At 34.5% G+C, this 23587-nt stretch overlaps 1 protein-coding gene across 1 annotated transcript in view; it reads left to right on the top strand.

Moving 5' to 3' along the window:
- HCN1 (hyperpolarization activated cyclic nucleotide gated potassium channel 1) overlaps positions 1-23587 on the top strand; it is a 393972-nt gene that overhangs the window by 209474 nt on the left and 160911 nt on the right. The window contains exon 3 of the mRNA XM_086678519.1: positions 11518-11679. Coding sequence (XP_086534645.1) covers positions 11518-11679 — 162 coding nt within the window. The remainder of the gene's footprint in view (positions 1-11517; positions 11680-23587) is intronic.

Here is a 23587-nt window from a genome sequence, read left to right as displayed (position 1 = left end):
AACACCATTTTTTTTCTTCCAGGGCAACTCTGACACAAATCCACTCAAATAAATTAGTATTCTTAAGTTGACTGGCTCATCTTGTAGAGTAGCAAGATGATGTGCCAATGCATGAGGTAATTCTTACAGCTCCTGCTAAAAAATTATGAGGAAGCATTGTTTTCATCTTAATGGTTTTTTCAGAAGCCAGCTTTTTTTCCTCTTGTCTTTTCTATTGGCTTCTTTTGGAAAATGATGCAATGAGCTGGTTTGCACACAACCTTTCTAGACTGTAAATGGTGAAGGGGATGTTGAGAAAGACATCGTGCAATTATTTTAAATATAATGGCTTCTATCACATTTTATTATACCACGTATTTACATTACCATTAGTTTTATTATTATATTTTTATTTATTTGTTTTACAAACCAAGGTTTAGGGAAATTACTTACATAAATCAGTGTTTTACTTCCAGTTTATCTTCCAGTGTGTGTGTGTGTGTGTGTGTGTGTTTGTGTGTGTGTGTGTGTAATTGACTTCCCTGTGTTTTCTCTTTTTAAAATTGTATTTTTTCATTTCTAAAGTAAAGGGTATTACGGAATTTTACACATCAGAGGTAATTTGCTGCATCTTCTTTCTTTTAGTTGAAAAGCTAAGGCAAATTTTTAGAAACTGATTAATACAAAGACAGGACTGGAACTCTAGTTTCCTGGTTTCAAGTTATGCATTTCTCCAATGTCTATTTTTTTCAGTTCTTACATGGCAAAAACTGTTTTTCAGTGGGTTTTTTATGTTACCTTTGTTGTATATGTCTAAGATTGGCAAAATAATAGTTCAAATTTTTGAAAAAATATTTGTACCTAGCAGTTTGATGCTCCATGCAAATATATATGTATAAATTTTAAAGATTTCACCATGCCACAAACACTACAATTCTTAATATTTTAGGCCAAAAAATTGGTTGAGATACTAAACATTTATTATCACTTGTCAATATAACAAAGTTCATGAATGTGAAACCAAGAATTTTAGAGTTGATTTTTTTCTCACAGAAAGTATAGAAAATGGAACCCATAATAATACATAATATCATATGAGGCATACTTAAAAATATATTTGCTAGAGACCACCAAAATATATTATGTTTTTATACATTTGTCAAAGATAGTTTAATAGTATTTGACTAACTGAAGATTAGTATAAAAATTCTTTCTGGATGATATCTGAATGGTATGAAAATACCTGTGACATTCTTACTTGGTAATTTCGAAGCAATTCAATAGCTATGTATTGACTATGTAATATCAACAGGATATTGTGTGTAGGAAAAGTTTACAGAGTATATAAAATGAGTTTAAATATCCTCTCCTTTATTTGCTTTTATAGTTTACTTACTAAAGCTTGTACACTGAAGTGGTCTTTTTTCTATTTTAACAGTGATCATCATTTAGATGTATTTTAAAATACAAGTTAATGAGATGAAGTCTTCAAAGTAAAGTATCTTCTTACAAGGATTAAGTTCATTTCTCCATTCCATTGTATGGTCTGTTTTTGCCCTTCCCAAAAGCATGAATCCATGTGATTCATTTCATATGCTTAGCAAATGAACTGATAACAAAAACTAGAATAATGTTACTATTTGTAGCTCAAAGGTAGAGACAACTCAATTTGTACTTATTGGAATGTGTAACGTATTACAAATCTGATGAGACTGCAGTTATACAAAAGAGAAAGTAAGCAAAAGATTGACATGAGATACTACAGATAAAAATGAGACTATTAGCATTATGGTGTTTCTAAAATGAATTATTCTTCAGTCTTCTCCCAAAACCACAGTGTTATGGAAATACCATTTGAAATGGATTCACAAGAGCTACAAAAGTCAACGAATATTGCTAATGTGGTTATTAGTTTGATTTTTCATCCTCTTTCTCTGCACACACACACACACACACACACACTTATGTAGCCACTTCTGATTGTTTACTTGAATATCATTTTTACTGTGTGCTAGACAATAAAAAGAGAATATTAATTTTTTATTTAAAAAATAAATTTTCATTTTGAGTTTTCGAGATAAGATTTGAAGTTTCAAAAAGAAATTTATTAAATTTCATTAAATCAGTATCTTAGTGCTGACTTTATCCTGAAATAAATGTGTCTAGTAAGCATGAAAAATCCTTCCCACCACCATTATTAAAATAAGGTTTAGGTGGTTTGTAAAATATATTTTTTTATTTTCTTTATTAAAATATTTCAGTAGTTATATAATTTGCATATATTGTATACATTTACAGCCATTTGAAATTTGTAATACAGGAATAGTCAATGATTTTAAATTGTTTAATTTTAATTAATTTCATTTTTTCCATAGTACTAATCCATCAAACACTCTTCTTAATAGAACCATTTTCAATATTCATTTGTAATTTGATTTGCCCAGTGTGTAAGCTACTTCCTAAAGTAAATTAAGCACATGGGGGTTATGCTTGCGCTTTTGTGTTTTCTAGGGCACAGTCCAATAAATAGATGTTCTGTTATACTACATAGTCCCCCTATAAGTTAAGAGGATGTCCTCTTTCTTCATGAGGAATTTAAAAAATGTGAATGTAGATATATTTGATTAAAAAAATGTCGCCTGTCATAAGCATTTTTGTTTCAGACCTATTCCCAGTCATCAGCTGATAATGACTTGAAATTTATAGGAAAATGAGTAAGCTTTGTAGAAATGTTTTGTCTCCGTTAGATACTCGTTAGTGCTGACCCATTTATGAAATGCATTGTTAGTTGAGTAATCTCTGTGGGAGAAAAACATTTGCTGAGGGTCAACTCTATACCATCAGGCATGTGTTTCCCAGTTTTCAAAATGTATACCTTTTACAGTTTACACTGTAACTGTTTCATATCATTGTTTTCTGTCAAAATCTTCAAAGAATCCATATTATAGGATTTTGCCATTTTTTATGTTTCTTTAATAATTCATGTTCTTAGACTTTTCTCACACTAGCAAAGCTAAACAAAGAGAAAGTTTGCATGAAGACATACTTTTTTAAATGTTTAGGTATATGAAATTAGAATCCTGTATAAAAATATGTAGGATTAGAAATGGATGATATACAATACATGGCAAAGCAACGAAAAAGTCATAGAGTTTAAGTAATAGTCAATGCAAAAGAGAATTAAGAAATGTGACAATTTCATTGCAACAAAAATATCTAGAATTGAATTTTTTATTTAAATTTTTTAATGTTTATTTGTTTTTGAGAGAGAGAGAAAGAGAGAGCATGAGCGGGACAGAGAGAGACAGAGAGAGAGAGGGAGAGAGACAGAATCTGAAGCAGGCTCCAGGCTCTGATCTGTCAGCGCAGAGCCCAACACAGGGCTTGAACTCACAAACCATGCGTTCGTGACCTGCGCCGAAGTTGGACACTTAACTGACTGAGTCACCCAGGCACCCTGAATTTTTTATTTTATACATACATATATGTTTATTAAAAAAGTGTGTGGACATGACCAAAATAACACATGCGTAGTCAACTATACTTTATGTCTTAATAGTCGTGACAGATAAATAGTACATTCTATTCTATAAGTATGTAGTTGTTATGACTGTATTAGTACTGTTTAGTCTTAGTGCAGAGTCGTGATGAGACATATTTTTCTCTATAATTCCAGTGATATATCTGTGCCAGTTCGAAAAGAACGCTCAAATAGATGTATATTTTTTCCTAAGTTTCAATTTCCCATTTGGGAAAATGAAGTCAGCCTTAAATATCTGCACACTCCTTTCATCCATGGAGAAGGGGGAGGGGGACAGAAGCACAGAGTAGCTATGACACATATGTCCTTCAGGAAATCAGATTTTGCACCAGATGGTAATTTGCACATGTAACCGAGAAAAGAAAATCACTTTACCCACTAAAGGTGGGTGAAGGCAGGCCAGCTCTCTCTGTCTCAAAATTCCAGGGAGGAGAGTTTTTTTGAGAAGCCAAACTGAAAAGAATATAAGGGGGGGAGGGGAAGAATTAGGTTAGTACCTAGGAAATGAAAATTCTTCTTCAATTTGAAATGGTTTTGAGGAAATGAGAAATTTTATTATTTCTAAATATTTGAGATAAAGCTCATGTAGAAGTTAACAGTTCTGAAGAAAAAGCCGTCAGGTAATTGCCACCACATTTAAGAACTTTAGGCTGTATTACATATGTCTTGGGTTTTATTAATTTCATTTTTATATCAATTCGTTTTTTCCGTACTTTACAAAAGGGTCTGTCCACAACGGTTGCGGAGAGAGTTGGTTTTCCCCATAAATTGAGGACCTGTGAACTAATTATTTAGGTTTCTGAAGGAGGAAAAAGTTTAGAAAAGGTTGGTAGCGATTCATCTTAAATAAAAAACACACCGTCTTTTAATATTAGGCCATGGCCGGTAAGAAAAGTTACAGATTGTTTGTTTGTCTGTTTGTTTGTCTGTTTGTTTGTTTGTTTGAAGGTATGAGGGGTCAGAGTTGAGGGGATTAAAATATAAGAATGTGTTTCCTCTGGAAAAGGTAAAATTTTAATCTGAAACTGAGTAGGATAGTCATGAGCTTTGGGGGAGATAGAAGAGAGGAATAAATATAGGATCAGTGGTGTTAAGAATGAGGAAATGATGGGGCGCCTGGGTGGCGCAGTCGGTTAAGCGTCCGACTTCAGCCAGGTCACGATCTCGTGGTCCGGGAGTTCGAGCCCCGTGTAGGGCTCTGGGCGGATGGCTCGGAGCCTGGAGCCTGTTTCCGATTCTGTGTCTCCCTCTCTCTCTGCCCCTCCCCCGTTCATGCTCTGTCTCTGTCTGTCCCATAAATAAATAAAAACGTTGAAAAAAAAATTTAAAAAAATAAAAAAATAAAATAAAAAAAAAGAATGAGGAAATGAATAGACCATAGACCAAGGTCTCAAATGAGGTGGGCATTACAAAAAAATTTTTTAATAGCCACAATCTAGTTTCCTCTCCAGTAATCTTCAGCAGCTCAGGTATAGAAAGTAGCTGTTTTAATTAATCAGCAGTTGACATTTTGCAGAGAAAACGCAGTGGAAAAATACAGAGTTCTCTAATAAATGGAGATGTGCTGAGGCTGGAGATTGAGAGGTTGTTATATGCAGAAATGAGGGAACGTTATGAGTGGAATAGCCAAATGGAATGAGCGCTGAGGAGAAGACTTTTTTTTTTTTTTTTTTAACTACAGCTGGACAAATAATTGTCTGACAGCAGCAAAAGGCGAGCTGGGAAAATGAGGCCACTGCCAAAAGAACCTAAGGCTTATGAAATAGGAAAGAATTGAACCAACTCTGTTTGCGAGAGCTACCAGGAAAGCTGAGGCTTTGGAGAGGGTGAGGGGGGTCCCTGTGTCTCAGGAAACGCATAGGAGAAGAGGAAGAGTGTTATGAAAAGGCTGAGGGTATATGAGAGTTAATCAATGATGAAGAACGAGTTTTGGAAGGGACAGTAGAAAGAAAAATCCAGAAAGAAAGCACTCAACAGCATGAGAATTTGACAATTGGTGAGTGAGTTTGTGGACTGAATAACTGCACTTTGTTTACAGAGGCTGACATGAGAGGCCCAGGTGGTTGACTCTTCTGAAGGTTGTGGACCAGCCTTTCTGAGTGAGATCCTACATAGAATAGGGAGAGCAGTCACTGGTCAGTGTTCAAAGAGATTACTGTGAACAGTGCTCTTCTCTCAGAGATCAAGTAAAACCTTCTGCATTTTGTACCTAAAGCATGGTAAGGTAACCTGGATCATTTTCAAGCTAAGAATTATTGAAGGTGCAATAGGGCTCTTAAAATATTGACTAGAGCTACTACATATTGAATCCTAAATAACATGTTTGCTGTGAAACAGACTGAGTTGGTAAATACTTGTTTTCTTATTTTCTGTGTCAACATGGCATATAGACACTCCATATAAATGATAATTCGATTCATGCAGGTGCAGAATTAAAAAGAAACAAAAAGAGAAACAAAAGTATCCAGCCTTGTTTTGTACTTTAAGAATAAGAATAGCCTTTGTCAAAAGAACCATTTCTGACTTTTTTGATTCTGTTACTTTGATAAAAATTATAAAGTTATATTTGAAGTCTTGAATCAGTACTGAGAACGTAGAAGAAATCTAGACTTTAAATGATCACTGTTCATGAAGCCAAGACTAGGGACAGATCAACGCATGCTATGAAAAGTCTTTTTTTTAATATATGAAATTTATTGTCAAATTGGTTTCCATATAACACCCAGTGCTCATCCCAAAAGGTGCCCTCCTCAATACCCATCACCTACTCTCCCCTCCCTCCCACTCCCCATCAACCCTCAGTTTGTTCTCAGTTTTTAAGAGTCTCTTATGCTTTGGCTCTCTCCCACTCTAACCTCTTTTTTTTTCCTTCCCCTCCCCCAATGGGATTCTGTTAAGTTTCTCAGGATCCACATAAGAGTGAAAACATATGGTATCTGTCTTTCTCTGTATGGCTTATTTCACTTAGCATCACACTCTCCAGTTCCATCCATGTCGCTACAAAGGGCCATATTTCATTCTTTCTCATTGCCACGTAGTACTCCATTGTGTATATAAACCACAATTTCTTTATCCATTCATCAGTTGATGGACATTTAGGCTCTTTCCACAATTTGGCTATTGTTGAAAGTGCTGCTATAAACATTGGGGTACAAGTGCTCCTATGCATCAGCACTCCTGTATCCCTTGGGTAAAGTCCTACCAGTGCTACTGCTGGGTTATAGGGTAGGTCTATTTTTAATTTTTTGAGGAACCTCCACACTGTTTTCCAGAGCGGCTGCACCACTTTGCATTCCCACCAGCAGTGCAAGAGGGTTCCCATTTCTCCACATCCTCTCCAGCATCTATAGTCTCCTGATCTGTTCATTTTGGCCACTCTGACTGGCATGAGGTGATATCTGAGGGTGATTTTGATTTGTATTTCCCTGACGAGGAGTGATGTTGAACATCTTTTCATGTGCCTGTTGGCCGTCCGGATGTCTTCTTTAGAGAAGTGTCTATTCACTTTTTCTGCCCATTTCTTCACTGGATTATTTGTTTTTATGAAAAGTCTTAAATCAATTTTGATAATTTGTGTGGTTAGGTAAAACATAATACATCAAGTGCTTAAAGATAGTTAAGGCCCACTGATCATTATCTGGCTGTTAGACTGGAAATCCCCTGAATCCAGTATATCAAGAAAGTTGTGGACAGGGGCGTCTTGGGTGGCTTAGCTAGTTAAGCATCAGACTTCAGCCCAGGTCATGTTCTCACGGTTCATGAGCTCCAGCCCCATGTTGGGCTCTGTGCTGACACCTCAGAGCCTGGAGCCTGCTTTGGATTCTGTGTTTCCCTCTCTTTTTGCCCCTCCCCTGCTTGTGCTCTGTGTGTCTCTCTGTCAAAAATAAACAAACATTAAGAAAGTATGTGGACATGTTTTGAAAGAACTCAGCTAATTTATGGGTATCTGCCATATAACACAGTTTGGGATTTAACCTTTCAAAAACAAGATGGAATAACAAAAATCATGGTAAACACTTTTGCAAATATTAGGGCACAATTGGGGATTCTGAATCAAATTATCTAACTCAGAGCATTCTTTAGTTTTGGAGAGTTAATTACCTATCCTGTCTGGAGTCATTAAACTCCAACTGGGCAGAATTCTAGAACTACAATATTATAAAAAGAATCCAGTGAGAATTTGTTACCAGATCTTTCCTTTCATTGAAGTCATATGAACAACACGATGTTCTGAGCTGGACAAATGCAAAGCACAGAGCCTTCCACTGACGTATTTTGTAGCCTAGGTTTTGTGAAAATAAAAATAAAGAGCTGCTTTAGAAACTTACCTTAATTCTTTTTTGTTGTTGTTGACTCTTATAAGTACCACTTGGCAGCATATTGAGAGTAGGTCAGAGCAACCTGTCTTTCTGCTACGTACATTGTGAGCACTCAAATCAGGTTTCAAGTCAAGTTAGATTACTTGGAAGGTAGGAAATAATAGAGTTTTCTTTTCTTAAATTCCCTGGTTTAAAACACAAAAGCAAAAGCTTTCCACTGTGAAGATCATCTAAAGTTGTTTCTGCTATTATTGTTAAATCCCTGCAGCATTCTCATTCATTCGACAGTTCATTGAGTGTCATATATGGTGCCATTTTTCTGTGAAGTTGGGTTTGCATGCAGTAGCATTAAGACAATTGATTTAGATGGGAATATATCACTTAAGGATGTCTACCCTGTAGATGGAAAAAAAAAAAAAAACCCTGAGAATATTAATTAATCAGTGGTATCAGCTCTTTGATCAGGAATTTGAGTAAAGTCACACTTACATTTATCCTACAAGCTGCCCTTAAACAATAAGACGTTGTGGCTATGCATGAATTAGATTAGATTTTTCCTTCTTTGGTTAAGGTGTCTATCTGTAGATGTATGTGCTCCCATAAAGGAATAGTTTTCTTATTCCATATCTTCTGTGAACAAGGTTTTAACAGAGCCTTTCATAGTCTCAGCAACCAGTCAATGAGATGATTATGCCTGCCAGAGTGTATTAGTTAATAAGAGCTCAAGAGACAATTAGTTTGGGCCTAAGCACTCTACACATTCAGGTGTACATCAAAAGTAATACTACATACATTATGATGTTCTTTTGTTAGGTAGATAAATCAAGATGGAGATACGTGGATTTCCCTATTTGAAATTAGCCTCTGGGTATTGACCAGTGTCAAAACAGGCAACTTACTTTGCCTCTTCCAAAGTAAGATTTGGGGATAGCTCCAAAAAGTCAAATTACTTTTGAACACAGAATGTTAAAGACCAAAAAGGAGGAAATTCATTTCAGTGTATTGAACATTGTCTATACAGCAGGGTTAGTATATAAATCTAGCATTAGTAGATTTATGTCTACTAATACTATGAGGTTGGAAATAGTAATTCCAGGGCTTATCTTGTTATAATAGGAGTCCAGGAATCACATGGAAGCAAAACAAAACAAAACAAAACAAAACAATGTATTTCTAATATGTAATGAAAGACCTTATGTCACCATTAACTTCCTTTATGAAAATGGTAATTATATTTCTCTGGAAACATTTCAGAAATAATAGCATTTCCTTAAAGGAATTGTTGAATTACAGCATGTGCTATTAATTACAATAAATAATCTCATAAAATCCCACAAAAAAGAATCTAATTCCTCACAAAGAAAGTGGTAAAGCCATAAAAGCCAGATGTATAAAGAATGGGACCTAGTCCTCTATAACATCCCAGACTTCACTCTAAGGTCTCATAATTACATGTTTGCCCACATGCTTATAATTTATAGACTTTGGCAGAGAGTTTCAGATATTGTTTAATTCAGGTAATTAGGTTGAAAGGTGATTAGTTCCTTGTTTGATCCAGAAGCTTATATTCTGCAACTTAACCCTGTTTCACGGCAATGCAACACTTACCCAAAACCCATATTGAACCATTTTGTCAGGAAATACTTAGATAAATATTTATAGGGTTCTAGTACTAAATAGAAAATGTTTAAATCCATGTTGGGTTTAATTTACTACTTTAATAACAGAAAGCTTTTTTATTATGCTTTATTGTATTACTTCTAATGAGAAATTATTGATGAAATTTTTGGTAAGTTTTTTGTTTTTAAATTTAGTGACCAAGGAAGATCAGAGGGAATAACATTGAAAGGACTTTTCTATGGGTTTGCCAAATACAAAACCAAACTAAAAAGTAACTTAGAGGAAAATAAAATTCTTAATTCTTTAAAATTCATTGTTCTGTGGATAGCTGTCTGAATATAAAAATATGTGATCTGTTGCCTTTAAAATCTAGAACCCCTATCTAACTTTTAAAAGGAATTCAGAACTGTGTATATTCCCACAAAGAAAGTGAGAATTCTCACTATAATTACTATGTCAAAAAGGAAGATTGTTTAAAGAACGAATTAATGGCCAATACAAAATGTATCAAAGTGAAAAACATTTAATTAAAGACTGATTTGGTGATTTTATAAAAGCAAAATCCCAGCTGTCCTGTCATGTTACCTCTACATATATCAGTATGTATCTCTTAAGAATTATAGACATTAGGGACATAGACATAGTCTGGGTGGCTCAGTCGGTTGAGTGTCTGACTTCGGCTCATGTCATGATCTCTCGGTTAGTGAGTTCAAGCCCCGCGTCGGTCTCTGTGCGGACAGCTCAGAGCCTGGAGCCTGCTTCAAATTCTGTGTCTCCCTCTCTCTGCCCCTCCCCTGCTCATGCTCTGTCTCTCTCTCTCTCTCTCAAAAATGAATAAACTTAAAAAAAATTTTTTTTAAAGAATTATAGGCATTAACTTACAAGATATAGTTTCTAAATCAAAACAGAAAATTTGTGGGGTTTTTTTTCCGTTTCTCAGATAATTTTTCAATCCATGGTGTCCTCATTACTTCAAAAATAGATGATTCTTTTGTTGAATTATAACAATGTGAATCTGAATACCTCAAGGTGTTGTTTCTTTGTGTTTTTATGCATATTTATTAATTTTATTGACTCAGTAGCTTTTTAACAATTAGGAAAAAAAGTTTATTCTAGAATGTAGGTCTGCTCCCAAGTGGGTTTTGTTATTCTAGAGTAGGTAAAATATAAGCAGAAATATTAGCAGTAGAGAGTGATATAATATATGAGCTGCTAAAGGAAGGATTAAGGTTCTAGTTTTATTTCTTGTAATAACTGGATGGATGAAAAGTTATAGATATCGAGCTATATGTAAGTTCACAATTCTAAAATTATGATAGAGATCATTGATTTGTCATAATTTTTGTACTTTCTGAAATAATCTTACCTGTCATATTGGATTTCATGAAAATATAAATAAGAAAGATTCACAGGAAAGGGAAGTAACAATTTTAATTTTTTAAAAGTGAGACCCAATTGTATTTTATCCAAATTCAGACAAGCTTTTATCTCAGAGGCCACTACTCATATTCAATAAAAGGAGTACCTACATTCATATAGCTATAAAGTTAACTGCAGTTAAATCAATATTATTTTATATTTTGAAATTAATCTATTTTTGACACTGGTTTTCAGTCATTGTGGTTTTGTTTGGTATTATTTTTTTGGCCCGTTAACAAATCCTTTAATTTAATAGGGATGAGATTCAGGGAAGAGGGTCAAATTTGTTAACTTCTTTAAAACAGCATTGCCAAAATGTGCAGAAGGACAGTAAATGAAAATCAGCCCAACAAATGCTTTATAAAACATGATCCATGCATTTAATGTGTTTATGTTATCCCTGTACTTTGTGGAGAACCCACATCTGGTCGCAATTCTCAGAAAGCAGAGTGCCAGGCCTCAAGGTAAAGGTAAAGAAATGTAACCTCTGTTTCTCTTTGTAAAGTTCTTTACATATTTTTATTAAATCAATACTTACACTATATAATGTCAGTGTCTACCAACATTGATAGTATTCTTCACTTTAAAGAAAATTGGTGATAAGAATTATAAGGATTGATTTTATATTTTGGTCAACAGATTTTCCACATGACATATGACCTTGCCAGCGCGGTGGTGAGAATTTTTAACCTCATCGGCATGATGTTGCTCCTGTGCCACTGGGATGGCTGTCTTCAGTTCTTAGTCCCACTATTGCAGGACTTCCCACCGGACTGCTGGGTGTCTCTGAATGAAATGGTTGTAAGTAATTCGTATTATTTTATACTCTGCGTATTCAGTGTTTTGCCAAAAAGTTCTAAGTATTTATGTCAGAATGGTCTAATTTCTTCTCTGTAAATGTTTGGAGAAAACTTAATTTGGCTTTCATGGATGTAAAATAAAATGTTCTATTGCTTTTTCTACAACTAAATGTCACACGAAACGGTTCTGGGGATGTATATGTTACAGGATCTATTTTTAGGTATCTTAGTCTGCGTATATGGAAGACATTTTATTTCAAAGGTACACGTACACTCTCACATATATATAATCGTGGTGCAATGTTCTTCTAAAACTACCTACTGCTTGGAATAACTCCTTTCTTTCAACTTGATTTTGGCATTTACTGTGCTTGAGACATGCAATTCTAGGTGTTGTTAAAACATACAGAGATGTGTTCATCAGTATAGGTGCAATGAGATCTGTATGATGTGCGTGATATCTCAGATAGTACTTTTTGCTAGGGAAGACAGGGAAAGCTTCATGTTGAAAGTAAAGCCTTTATTTATTTTTAATTTTTAATTTCTTTATTTGAGTATAGACATGTTACATTAGTTTCAGGTGTACACTTTACACTGAAAGATATTTAAATATTTAAAAATCTGGTAAATAAAAATTTGATTTACACAGGTATATTCACAGTCACATTTAAGGCTAAGGACATGTGTTCTTTTAAAAAAACATGCATTTTGGGGCGCCTGGGTGGCGCAGTCGGTTAAGCGTCAGACTTCGGCCAGGTCACGATCTCGCGGTCTGTGAGTTCGAGCCCCACGTCGGGCTCTGGGCTGATGGCTCAGAGCCTGGAGCCTGTTTCCAATTCTGTGTCTCCCTCTCTCTCTGCCCCTCCCCCGTTCATGCTCTGTCTCTCTCTGTCCCAAAAATAAATAAACGTTGAAAAAAAAAATTTTTTTTTTAATTAAAAAAAAATAAATAAATAAAAAAAACATGCATTTTGATCTACAGTATACAATACTTACAAAGGAATTGAAACACTAGTGAATATTTTTAATTTATATATTCACAAAGATTTGGTCTCCTTTGATGTAAGTTCTCATATTTTCTTCATATATAGCATTTTAATTACATTAATATAATAAAATATTGTTTAAGCTACCTATACTTTGGACTAGACTTCTCTCACCTGTGACATTTTATGGAAGATAAATTTTATGAGACTTTCACAAAACTTTAACTTTGGCATAAATCAAATACCCCCGTTTTTACTTGAAGTGTTCCATATTAATTTCTGGGCTTATTATTATAGAAATGGCATAGACATCTTAAGAACATACATTTTTTTTTTTCCTTCTAACAACAATAGCTCGGGGTTCGTATTTGAAGAAAAGAGTGGTTTCCATCACATGTTGAGAAGTCTGGTCTTCTTTTCTTTCTCTCTTGGTGACTAACTATTTTCCTCCCTCCTTCCTACCCTCCCTCTCCCTGCCTTCTGTATTCTTTTATCTCCTTTGTTTGAAATCACCTGGATCTCTCCTTCACTTCGTTTGTACCTACTTAAATGTCACTGCCTCACAGAAGCCACTGTGTGACCACTCTGTCTACTATATAGATAATATATATATATATATATATATATATATATATATATATATATATATATATAATATAATATAAACCAACTGGTTTATATTTTATCTTAAAAATATTTAGTAACACTCTCTCTCTCTCACACACACACAGTCTGTGATTTATATTTGTCTGTGTCTCTACACAGAATGTCAATTCCATCAGGTCAAAGAATTTGTCTGTTTTGTTCTGTACTTAGTGCCTAGAACAGTGCCTGATAGAGTAGTTTATTGTAATCTAGCCTCATTATTGAAAGTTCGTTGGAGAAATACTTGTTCTATTTTTGTTTCTGCACCTAAACATTAAAGCAAGCTTTTTTTTTTTTTAATTTATTTTTTCAACGTTTTTTTTTTTATTTTTGGGGCAGAGAGAGACAGAGCATGAACGGGGGAGGGGCAGAGAGAGAGGGAGACACAGAATCGGAAACAGGCTCCAGGCTCTGAGCCATCAGCCCAGAGCCTGACGCGGGGCTCGAACTCCCAGACCGCGAGATCGTGACCTGGCTGAAGTCGGACGCTTAACCGACTGTGCCACCCAGGCGCCCCTAAAGCAAGCTTTTGATCCAGTCACTTTTCAAAACTAGGAAACCTTCTTAGTTATAGGTCTGTCTGATTGTTACTTATCACTGAAGGAAAACTTATGAAGACATTATTAAGATATTGGGGGCTGGGGAGAAAAAAAGCAACAGCTCTTATATTCTGGCTACTAACAGAGTGTATAGTATAAAAACACTACTGCTACTACCAAAGGATGATTCTTCACTGGCAGCAACTAATATTTAAGTTAGCAAGTAATTATTGTTTAAATTTCTCTTAGGTATCTTTCAGGAAAAATCACAATGGTCTTCATTAAAATAGTAAAAGGGTTATTTGGGGGTGTCCATAAAGGGCATATACTTGTGAAATTGTAATATAGAGCAATATGCTACTTAATATATCCAGTGCTAAGCAAATTTAATGAAGAAAAGTTTTAGTATCTTGATCATTTTTAAATGTGTCTGCATGTGCTCTTCGTGAGTTTGTGTCTTTGTATTTAACATAGTCAAACTTTTATTATTATATCTTAATGTCATACAAAATACCTTTACAGAGTTTACAGGTTTTTTTCTTGAGTCTTTTTTGTGGGGCAAATTTACTTATGAAATCAGCTCTTTCTTTCACATTTATTTGACAATATTTTCATGTTTAATTTTAATGTCAAGGGTAGGAAACAGTTAAGTCTATGTTCAACCCTAGAGACCAGGTATATTTTGTGACTATTAGTGATATGAAGGTGACGACCATTAAAAAGACAATTTTCGTATCTATGGGGAATCCCCATGGTGTCACTTGACATTGAAGATATCATTTTTTCTATCCTAAAACTATCAAATTCTGGAAAGTCTTCCATCACAACAAAACAAAGTGTATTTATACAATAAGGGAGTCATAAAGAAGTAAAAATCCAACATAAGATAAAAGCACCTGACATGTATATATCTTGCTTACTGTATACAAACTCCTGTGCTTTGAAATACACTTGTAATGGGGCGCCTGGGTGGCTCAGTCAGTTAAGTGTCTGACTTCGGCTCAGGTCATGATCTCGCAGTCCATGGGTTCGAGTTCCATGTCGGTCTCTGTGGTGACAGCTCAGCTCCTAGAGCCTGCTTCTGATTCTGTGTCTCCCTCTTTCTCTGGCCCTCCCCACTCACACTCTGTCTGTTTCTCTCTCAAAAATAAATAAACATTAAAAAAATTTAAGAAAATAGATAAACTCGTATTTCGTCCTCGTAGCAACAGAATGAGTTGAGCACTGTTATCTCCCATTTGACAGTCCAGAAACCTGACATTTTTAGAGGTTAGTAGCTAAAGTTTAGCTAAACTTTAGCTAAAGCTAAAGGTTAGTAGATCAATGGAACCAAGATTAGAATGCCTGTCTATCAGACTCTGTAATTTCTGTTCTAAAACACATTAGAGTATCTTGTCGCATAGATTGTAAAAAGATAGTTAAGGAAAGTAATGGCAAGAAATGAAACCTGTAGTCACCCCAGTTGCAGTAGAAAGTCACTCGAAAGTCAGCTTTTGAGCTCTGACACTAAATAAGACGGATATGAGATGTAGATGTAGGACAAGCAAAATCAGATTGGGAAGGCAAAAAGTGAGAAGCCAGGATAGATGCAGACATGATTATTAGTCATTCCTGGCAATTATACTATGACAATTATACTGTGACAGTTGACATTGATACTAAATAATTTATGGTAAAGGTTAGAGTGTTGGACAGATTCTTTACACCCTCCTTCTTTTTCATATATTGCATTCCTAAATGATTTATATTCTTAAATATTATTTTAAATCCTCCTTAACCATATTTTCATGTATATGTATATACTTGTCTCTTTATATGTATTTTCAATCTTTCTTAAACACATTTGTATTTATATCTTTATCCTTATCTGTATATCACCAGCTAGTTACCCATATATGTCCTATAATGAGAAATTCAGAATAATGCAATAACTATACTGTATCGATAACTGGTAATTTATTCTTTATATTTATATTCTTATGTTAACTGTTTCTAATCTGCAGTTAAGTCTGTAGATGTAGTTCCAGTTCCTGTCAGCTAACTCCTTTGCAGTCTTTAAAAATTCCTCACTGAAAGAATTCTTTAAAAGCTATTTTTTAAAAGCTCAAACACCAACCACAGAGGGCTACTTGAATTCATGAGGTGGGAGATATCGACTTGAAAAATCCAACTTAACCAGGGATTTATCTTGCTCTGCATTTATTTTTAATATATCCTTTCATATAGAATATTTCATTCAAGAAATATTTGAGTTATAGAATTCTGCCTAAATGAATATCTTGGATTGGTCAGATAATTAATATGTAATAAAATTAATTTTGAAAATCTTGTCATTCTCATATTTTGTGATTATGTTTTTAGGTATATCACACTACAATTATAATAGCTCATTATTAAACTGATTAGAGATAATAGTTTTTGGTTTATATTATAAAATCATGAAATATTCATTTTAAAAACCTAAGAAAATAAAAACTATGATGCATTTTGAATTTACATATTAATTTTGACATAATTTAGGGAGTGACTTTACAGAATAAAGAAGGATTTGCAGCTAAATAATATGTTCCTGTAGCTGTGTTTCTCTAACTGAAGTCTGCAGGTTTATTCTCAGGGAGTCCATGGGTTTTCTCCCAGTGATTTGTGAATGCATGCATATGTATTGGTGGTAGTGTGAAAGGTTACAAGGTAAACCTTTTATGAATCTACAATCATCTGAATGCCCTAAATATGGAATCTGGTTTTGCTTTTTTTTTAACCTTATTTTTTATTTTTTAAAATTTACATCCAAATTAGTTAGCATATAGTGCAACAATGATTTCAGGAGTAGATTCCTTAGTGGCCCTTACCCTTTTAGCCCATCCCCCACCCCCACAACCCTTCCAGCAGCCCTCAGTTTGTTCTCCATATTTATGAGTCTCTTCTATTTTGTCCCTCTCCCTGTTTTTATATTCTTTTTGTTTCCCTTCCCTTATGTTCATCTGTTTTGTCCCTTAAAGTCCTCATATAAGTGAAGTCATATGATTTTTGTCTTTCTCTGACTAATTTCACAGCATAATACCCTCCAGTTCCATCCACGTAGTTGCAAATGGCAAGATTTCATTCCTTTTGATTGCCGAGTAATACTCCATTGTATATATATACCACATCTTCTTTATCCAGTCATCAGTAGATGGCCATTTGTGCTCTTTCCATACTTTGGCTATTGTTGATAGTGCTGCTATAAACATGGGAGTGCATGTGTCCCTTCGAAACAGCACACCTGTATCCCATGGATAAATGCCTAGTAGTGCAATTGCTGGGTCGTAGCGTAGTTCTATTTTTAGTTTTTTGAGGAACCTCCATACTGTTTTCCTGAGTGGCTGCACCAGCTTGCATTGCCACCAACAATGCAAAAGAGATCCTCTTTCTCCACATCCTCACCAACATCTGTTGTTGCCTGAGTTGTTAATGTTAGCCATTCTGACAGATGTAAGGTGGTATCTCATTGTAGTTTTCATCTGTATTTCCCTGACGATGAGTGATGTTGAGCATTTTTTCATGTGTCGGTTGGCCATCTGGATGTCTTCCTTGGAGAAGTGTCTGTTCATGTCTTTTACCCATTTCTTCACTGGATTATTTGTTTTTTGGGTGTTGAGTTTGATAAGTTCTTTGTATATTTTGGATACTAACCTTTTATCTGATATGTCATTTACAAATATCTTCTCCCATTCTGTCAGGTGCCTTTTAGTTTTGCAAAACTAAACTAAAAGGCAACCGACAGAATGGCTTTGCTTTTCCAGTTGAAGTATGTTGCGCCATATAAAATAATTCTGGCTTATGGGCTTAATGATTAATGATCCATTTATATCAAATGAAGGGTAAATGACATCATATTAAATGTTGTACCGAATTTTCACCATAGTCAAAATGGAGAGATGGACTTGAAAACTAAGTCACTCCTTACATAGCACACAATTATATTGTAGTGTGTGAAACTAATCTGCAAAACTAGTGCCATAATAGCACTAAATTTACATTGTATGCAACTGTTGGGTTTCAGCAAAACATTATCCATCACAGTGAATTTATTTTAGATATGCTTATTGATTTATTATTTTGTTAGTATTTGATTTGTAAATTTATGTTTTTTAACCTTACAAGAATTATAAGGGTAAGAAACATATCTAGTTTTCTTGTTATATTTGTTTGAGTAATATCATAATCAAAATAATTTAAGCCAACTCATTTATTATATTGTTTATTATATTTTTCATTTATTTATTCTGTTTTATTATGTATATATTATATGATGGTTTATTATAATGTTTATTATGATGTTTCATTTTGTTGTGATTTGAAGGAACATGTGCATTCCTCATCTTGAGGGATGCTATTCTAGAGGGCAGACAGTATGTCTTTTTTTTTTTAATTTTTTTTTCAACATTTATTTATTTTTGGGACAGAGACAGACAGAGCATGAACGGGGGAGGGGCAGAGAGAGAGGGAGACACAGAATCGGAAACAGGCTCCAGGCTCTGAGCCATCAGCCCAGAGCCTGACGCGGGGCTCGAACTCACGGACCGCGAGATCGTGACCTGGCTGAAGTCGGACGCTTAACCGACTGCGCCACCCAGGCGCCCCCAGACAGTATGTCTTAATCAGTATCTGCATGCCCCACAATTCCTATGCCAACCTTGCATATGTTGCTAAGTAAATATTAGTGGTATATACTAAAAAGGTAATTATCTAGTGTATGTGAAAATTATATGTAAAGAAGTTATTATGTTATGCATTTATATATTCTTCCTTGGATAGTTTTTGCTTTAATAATTTGTACATCAAATTATTTCTTCAAAGATAAGTAATCACTTGGCAGCTCATGGACAATATAAAAATACCCAAAATTTGTGAAGTTTATATAACTTATATAACCATACTAAGAATATCAGAAAATAAGATATATAAAGTGACTCAAAGTGTCTATTTAATAATAGACTATTATTATAATAGTGTAGACTATTTCTCCACTATTTGGAGAAAATAAGAGATTTGATTGGAAAATCTAGATTACTACAGAATTTCATTTTTATTTGAGACAATGTATCTCAAATTATTAGTGTATTACTAATAACCAAATGGTCACACACTCCACATTCTCTAACTCTCTTCCTCTGATGGGGTCCTCTGCTGGTTATGGTCAGTAGGCTCTGAGTGCTAGTATCATATTTCACTCATAGGTCTAAGCATTGAAAAGCTGGTTTGCAACCCTCCAGTTCTTTTTTTTTTCTCCCCTCTCTCTCCAGAGGCATCCTTTTAGTTTGCAGTCCACAACATAACACAGCTTATCCTGATTCATTTAGACAACAGAATAGGAAAGGAAAAATCTGGCGGAATTGAATTTAGAGACACACATTCCGGAATCTCCTCTAACATTAAAACTTCTAAGATTTTAGGCAAATCACACAACGTTCCTGTAGTTCAACTATGAAATGAGTGTGTATTATTTATTCTTTCATGTAGGTAATTTATTGAGTACTTGCTTTGGGCCAGGCATTCTCTTTGGCACTGAACATACATACACTAGAGAATGAGGATGTTTCTGCCCTCATAGGGCTTACACTCAAACAAGCTTTCATTCACTCCACTTCATTCTAGGTGCAGAAAACTATAGAGTAGAGATTTAAATTTTTGATTTTCTAATCTAAGGGAATAGAAAATTATGTGCAGAAGCCCTTAATATGCATTTGAATTGAGGCCTCTGAAATGTACGCACTGCCCAAACACTCCTAAACAAGGGGAAAGTGCTAGCTAAATGCTGCCCTCTTCCTTGCCAAGCTACATACACCTGAAAGTGTAGCCATTCTTACAAACCACTTTTTTTGTTTTCCTAATTTAGCCGCCCAGAAAGCACTACTTTTTTCTAATTCACACAAGGGTGTGGTAGTGGCAGCTTTGTGTGAATTTAGATAAAGTCTATGAGGAGCATAAAAAAAAGACGGGGAGAGACAAAATAGAGACACATTTATTTCAACTACTATCAGCTGGATTTGTATCCGGAATCTTCAACAGACTGGGGACTGAGACAGGTTAGTCACTTCTAGCTCACAGACTGTAATGACCAAAATGAATGTGTTTTGGGGGTGCTTGGGTACAAAGAATTGTTTATTGGTATCCCCTGTTTCAAGCAAATGATTTGGGGATAAAAACGGGATTTACATTGCTTATATGCAAATCCCCATATACAAGTAGAACATTGGAACATTGAAATGTGAGATATTATCTATTGATAATCTAGAAAATGTATAAAGACAAAATTAAAATAGGTTAACTTTTTGTTTTACAAAGCCCAATTAACTAGTTAAGTAATGATTCAAACAATATAACCGAGATAATATAACTAAGAATGAAAGATATATCTCTCCTCTCTTGAAGTCTAGCAAAGTGTTTTTGATTTGAAAGTCTATAAATTGGAAATTGTATTATTATATTGTTGACTTTTTAAAAATAGAATGTATTGCCTTAACAGAAGTTTTTAAAAGTCCTAACAAAGGTAACTAATTTGCTGACAAATCACTATTTAGCTTTACTGGGAAAAAATGCATTCATAGCTCCTATGAGTTATAATAATAAAGTAGGTCAGCAGCCTGCTGAGTGTTGTGATTCTACTTTGCCATCCTGGTTTCTGCCTATTAGGAAAGCCAGCCTGGTGACTGTTCTCTATTGGATAGAAACACGACCTCGTCGCAAAAGTGAAACAGTTCACATACTGCGTTCTTCCTTCTCAGACATGTATATTTTTATGGGAATGAACATATGGAAATGAATTCTGATCTGGTATTTTGTTTTCAAATGACATGTGCATTTCAGAAAAACTTTAAAATGAATTGTAGTTCTCTAAGAGAGAAAGATAAAGGATATTACTTAAACTATATATTTTCTCAGACTATGTTAAATTTCTCTAGCAGTAATAAGACCAATCCATAAATTCGAAACGTTTTTTTTCCTCCTTGTTTGGACTGCCTCTTAAGTTTTAAACAATGAATAGTTAGAAGAAGCACCATACATTAAATTATGTTATCTAACAAGAGACACCTATTAACATTGGGAAAAGAAACCAAATATCTTGCAGTCCAATATTTTCTCTAAATACATATGTTAGGAAAACTTACATGAAGGTAGTACAAAGTACATGTATCATATTATCTATTCTGAATGACATGAAGACATATTCATTCCCATTTTACAGATGAAAAATCTAACTCAGCGAGTGGTTACCTGGTTTAAATAAAGTCAGAGGCAGGCAATATGAAATCTGTATTTCCCTTTGAATTAATGCCAACCCTACCATAGCATTCTACTTCACGGACAAAGAGTTTAGTTTCAGTCATAATCAACTTTCAATTCATCTTGACAGAGAGCAACTATACATTAGTGGTACCACTAGAAGAACTTGCAATATATAAGAAAATATTTGAAAAACTCATTGTGTTTTTTTTATGTGTATGTTGGTTAAGGTTTCTCCTTTTGCTACTGCCATAAATCCAAAAGAACCTGGTAAAGAAATTCTATCTTCCCACTTATTCTGAATTTCTCACTTAGATTTCACATGAGAAATACTGTTTTAAATTGATGGAGGCTGGAATAAAATGGTAACATTGTTTTCAACCTGCGAATCAAGAGAATAGCAGATGAATTATTTCTGTCGTATTAGTTCATGTACAGATATATGGATATCAGGTAATTCATATGAATGCCCCCTCTTTCTAAAAAGACCGATGTTATATCTCTCTCTTTTAAAGAAAAGAGAGACTTGCAGAGACCTGAATTATATAGATTAAGTCACCTATATTCATATAATTTTCAGGACAAGATATATAGTTACTTCCCAGAGTGGAGGGCTCTCTACAATTTTCTTTCTTTCTTTTTTTTTTTTTTTTTGCATCCTATTTCATCTTTTCTTTTCTCCGCCCACTACCACTGACCTAAATATGCAATCCCAGAATGTGATGCAGAATCAGAGGTGACATGAAGAAAGCCATGTGATAAGTGAGGGATGTAAGAAAAGAATAGCAAGAACATTTTCTAAATCTTAGCATGAACATTTTCACAGTCCCATTCTATACCCCATCATTTTCGAGAAGTATTTTGTTGTTTTTAAAGATGTAATATATTCTGGGAATGAGTAATTCTATGAAAAAAATTGAATTTGGCTCATGAATCTTTAGTTTATTTCAGTTATTTTACATATATCGTTACAACATTCCAACGAGCGTAGGCAATTTGTCAGATAAAATCTTAAAAATATGTGCTAGAATCATTGGCTGGACTTCTCTATGCTTTGAAGATATAGCAGTGGGCCCAATGTGACCAACATTTAAATACTTTTCTGGTATTACCAGCCAGGTGCCTCAGAAACAGGGCTCCATGTAAGCAAGGGTTAATTAACACGTGGCTCTGTTGTACAAGATGCTCTCTCATGCTCCATGCATAGAGTTATGAGTGAGTCCATCTGTGGACCGTAAACATTTCTTCTAATTGTATAAATATTTCTTCTAAGCTTGATAATGTATAAGCTTGATAATGATAAAAAATTAGGAAACTGTGTAACTTGACATCATATTTTTGTAATTCATAAAAAGATATATAACAATGAGCCATAATATATTTTCTATATTCCATTAGCATTTTCTAGAGCATATTAAATTCAACAAAATTTTTCTCTAAATATATTCTAAAGATAGGAATAAATATTAATTAAAATGTCTACTTATAATGAACACCAAAGTATATATATATATATATATATACACACACACACACACACACACACACACACAGAGTATCTGTTAGCCTTTGCTATTGTGATCAATGTAATAATCTAAGAGCCTGCAAGTTACGAAAGGACTTTCAGTAGAAAAATCTTTTATTTCAATTGTATTAGAATGAAAACATAATTCAGTTAGACCATTTCAATTTGCCACCAACTATGTTTTAGTCCTTTAGATAATTCTTTAAAAACTATTGCATTTGTTCTAATGTCAGCTATTGATTGATATTTTTAAAAATTTACTTAGTTAAATAAAATTATAAGATGGTTGGGAAAAATACCATTTTAAGTGGTACCCATTACTAGTTCCCCATTGCTCCCAAACTAAAATTAAAGCATTATTGCTCCATTAAATGATGGTTACATTCTTCTTCTTTTTTTAATGTTTATTTATTATTGAGAGAGACAGACAGATAGCTCAAGTGGGGGAGGGGCAGAGAGGGAGACACAGAATCCAAAGCAGGCTCCAAGCTCCAGGCTCCATGTTGTCAGCACAAAGCCCGACATGGGGCTTGAATTCACAAACTGTGAGATCATGACCTAAGCTGATGCTCAACCGACTGAGCCACCGAAGCACCCCTCTTCTTCTTCTTTTTTTCTTAATTTGAGAGAGAAAGAGTGCACACATGCACGTGAGCAATAGATGAGCAGAGAAAGAGGGAGAGAGAGAATCTTAAGCAGGGTCCAAGCTCAGTATGGAGCCCAATGCCTGGCTTGATGCAGGGCTCTATCCCATGGCCCTGAAATCATGACCAGAGTGGAAATCAACATTTGGACACTTAACCAAATTACCCACCCAGGCATCCCAGATGATGGCTACATTCCATCTAGCAATTTCACAATTTTGCTCTCAACTCGGTCATCAGTTCTTAAGGAAAAATTAAAAAAAAAACAGTAGTTTGACACACTAAATATTAGGCAAATCAGATT

This window comes from Puma concolor, chromosome A1, assembly GCF_028749965.1.
Source record: "Puma concolor isolate L17-30 chromosome A1, mPumCon1.1.hap2, whole genome shotgun sequence".
NCBI classification, from domain to species: domain Eukaryota; kingdom Metazoa; phylum Chordata; class Mammalia; order Carnivora; family Felidae; genus Puma; species Puma concolor.
This window is presented reverse-complemented; position numbering and strand designations above follow the sequence as displayed.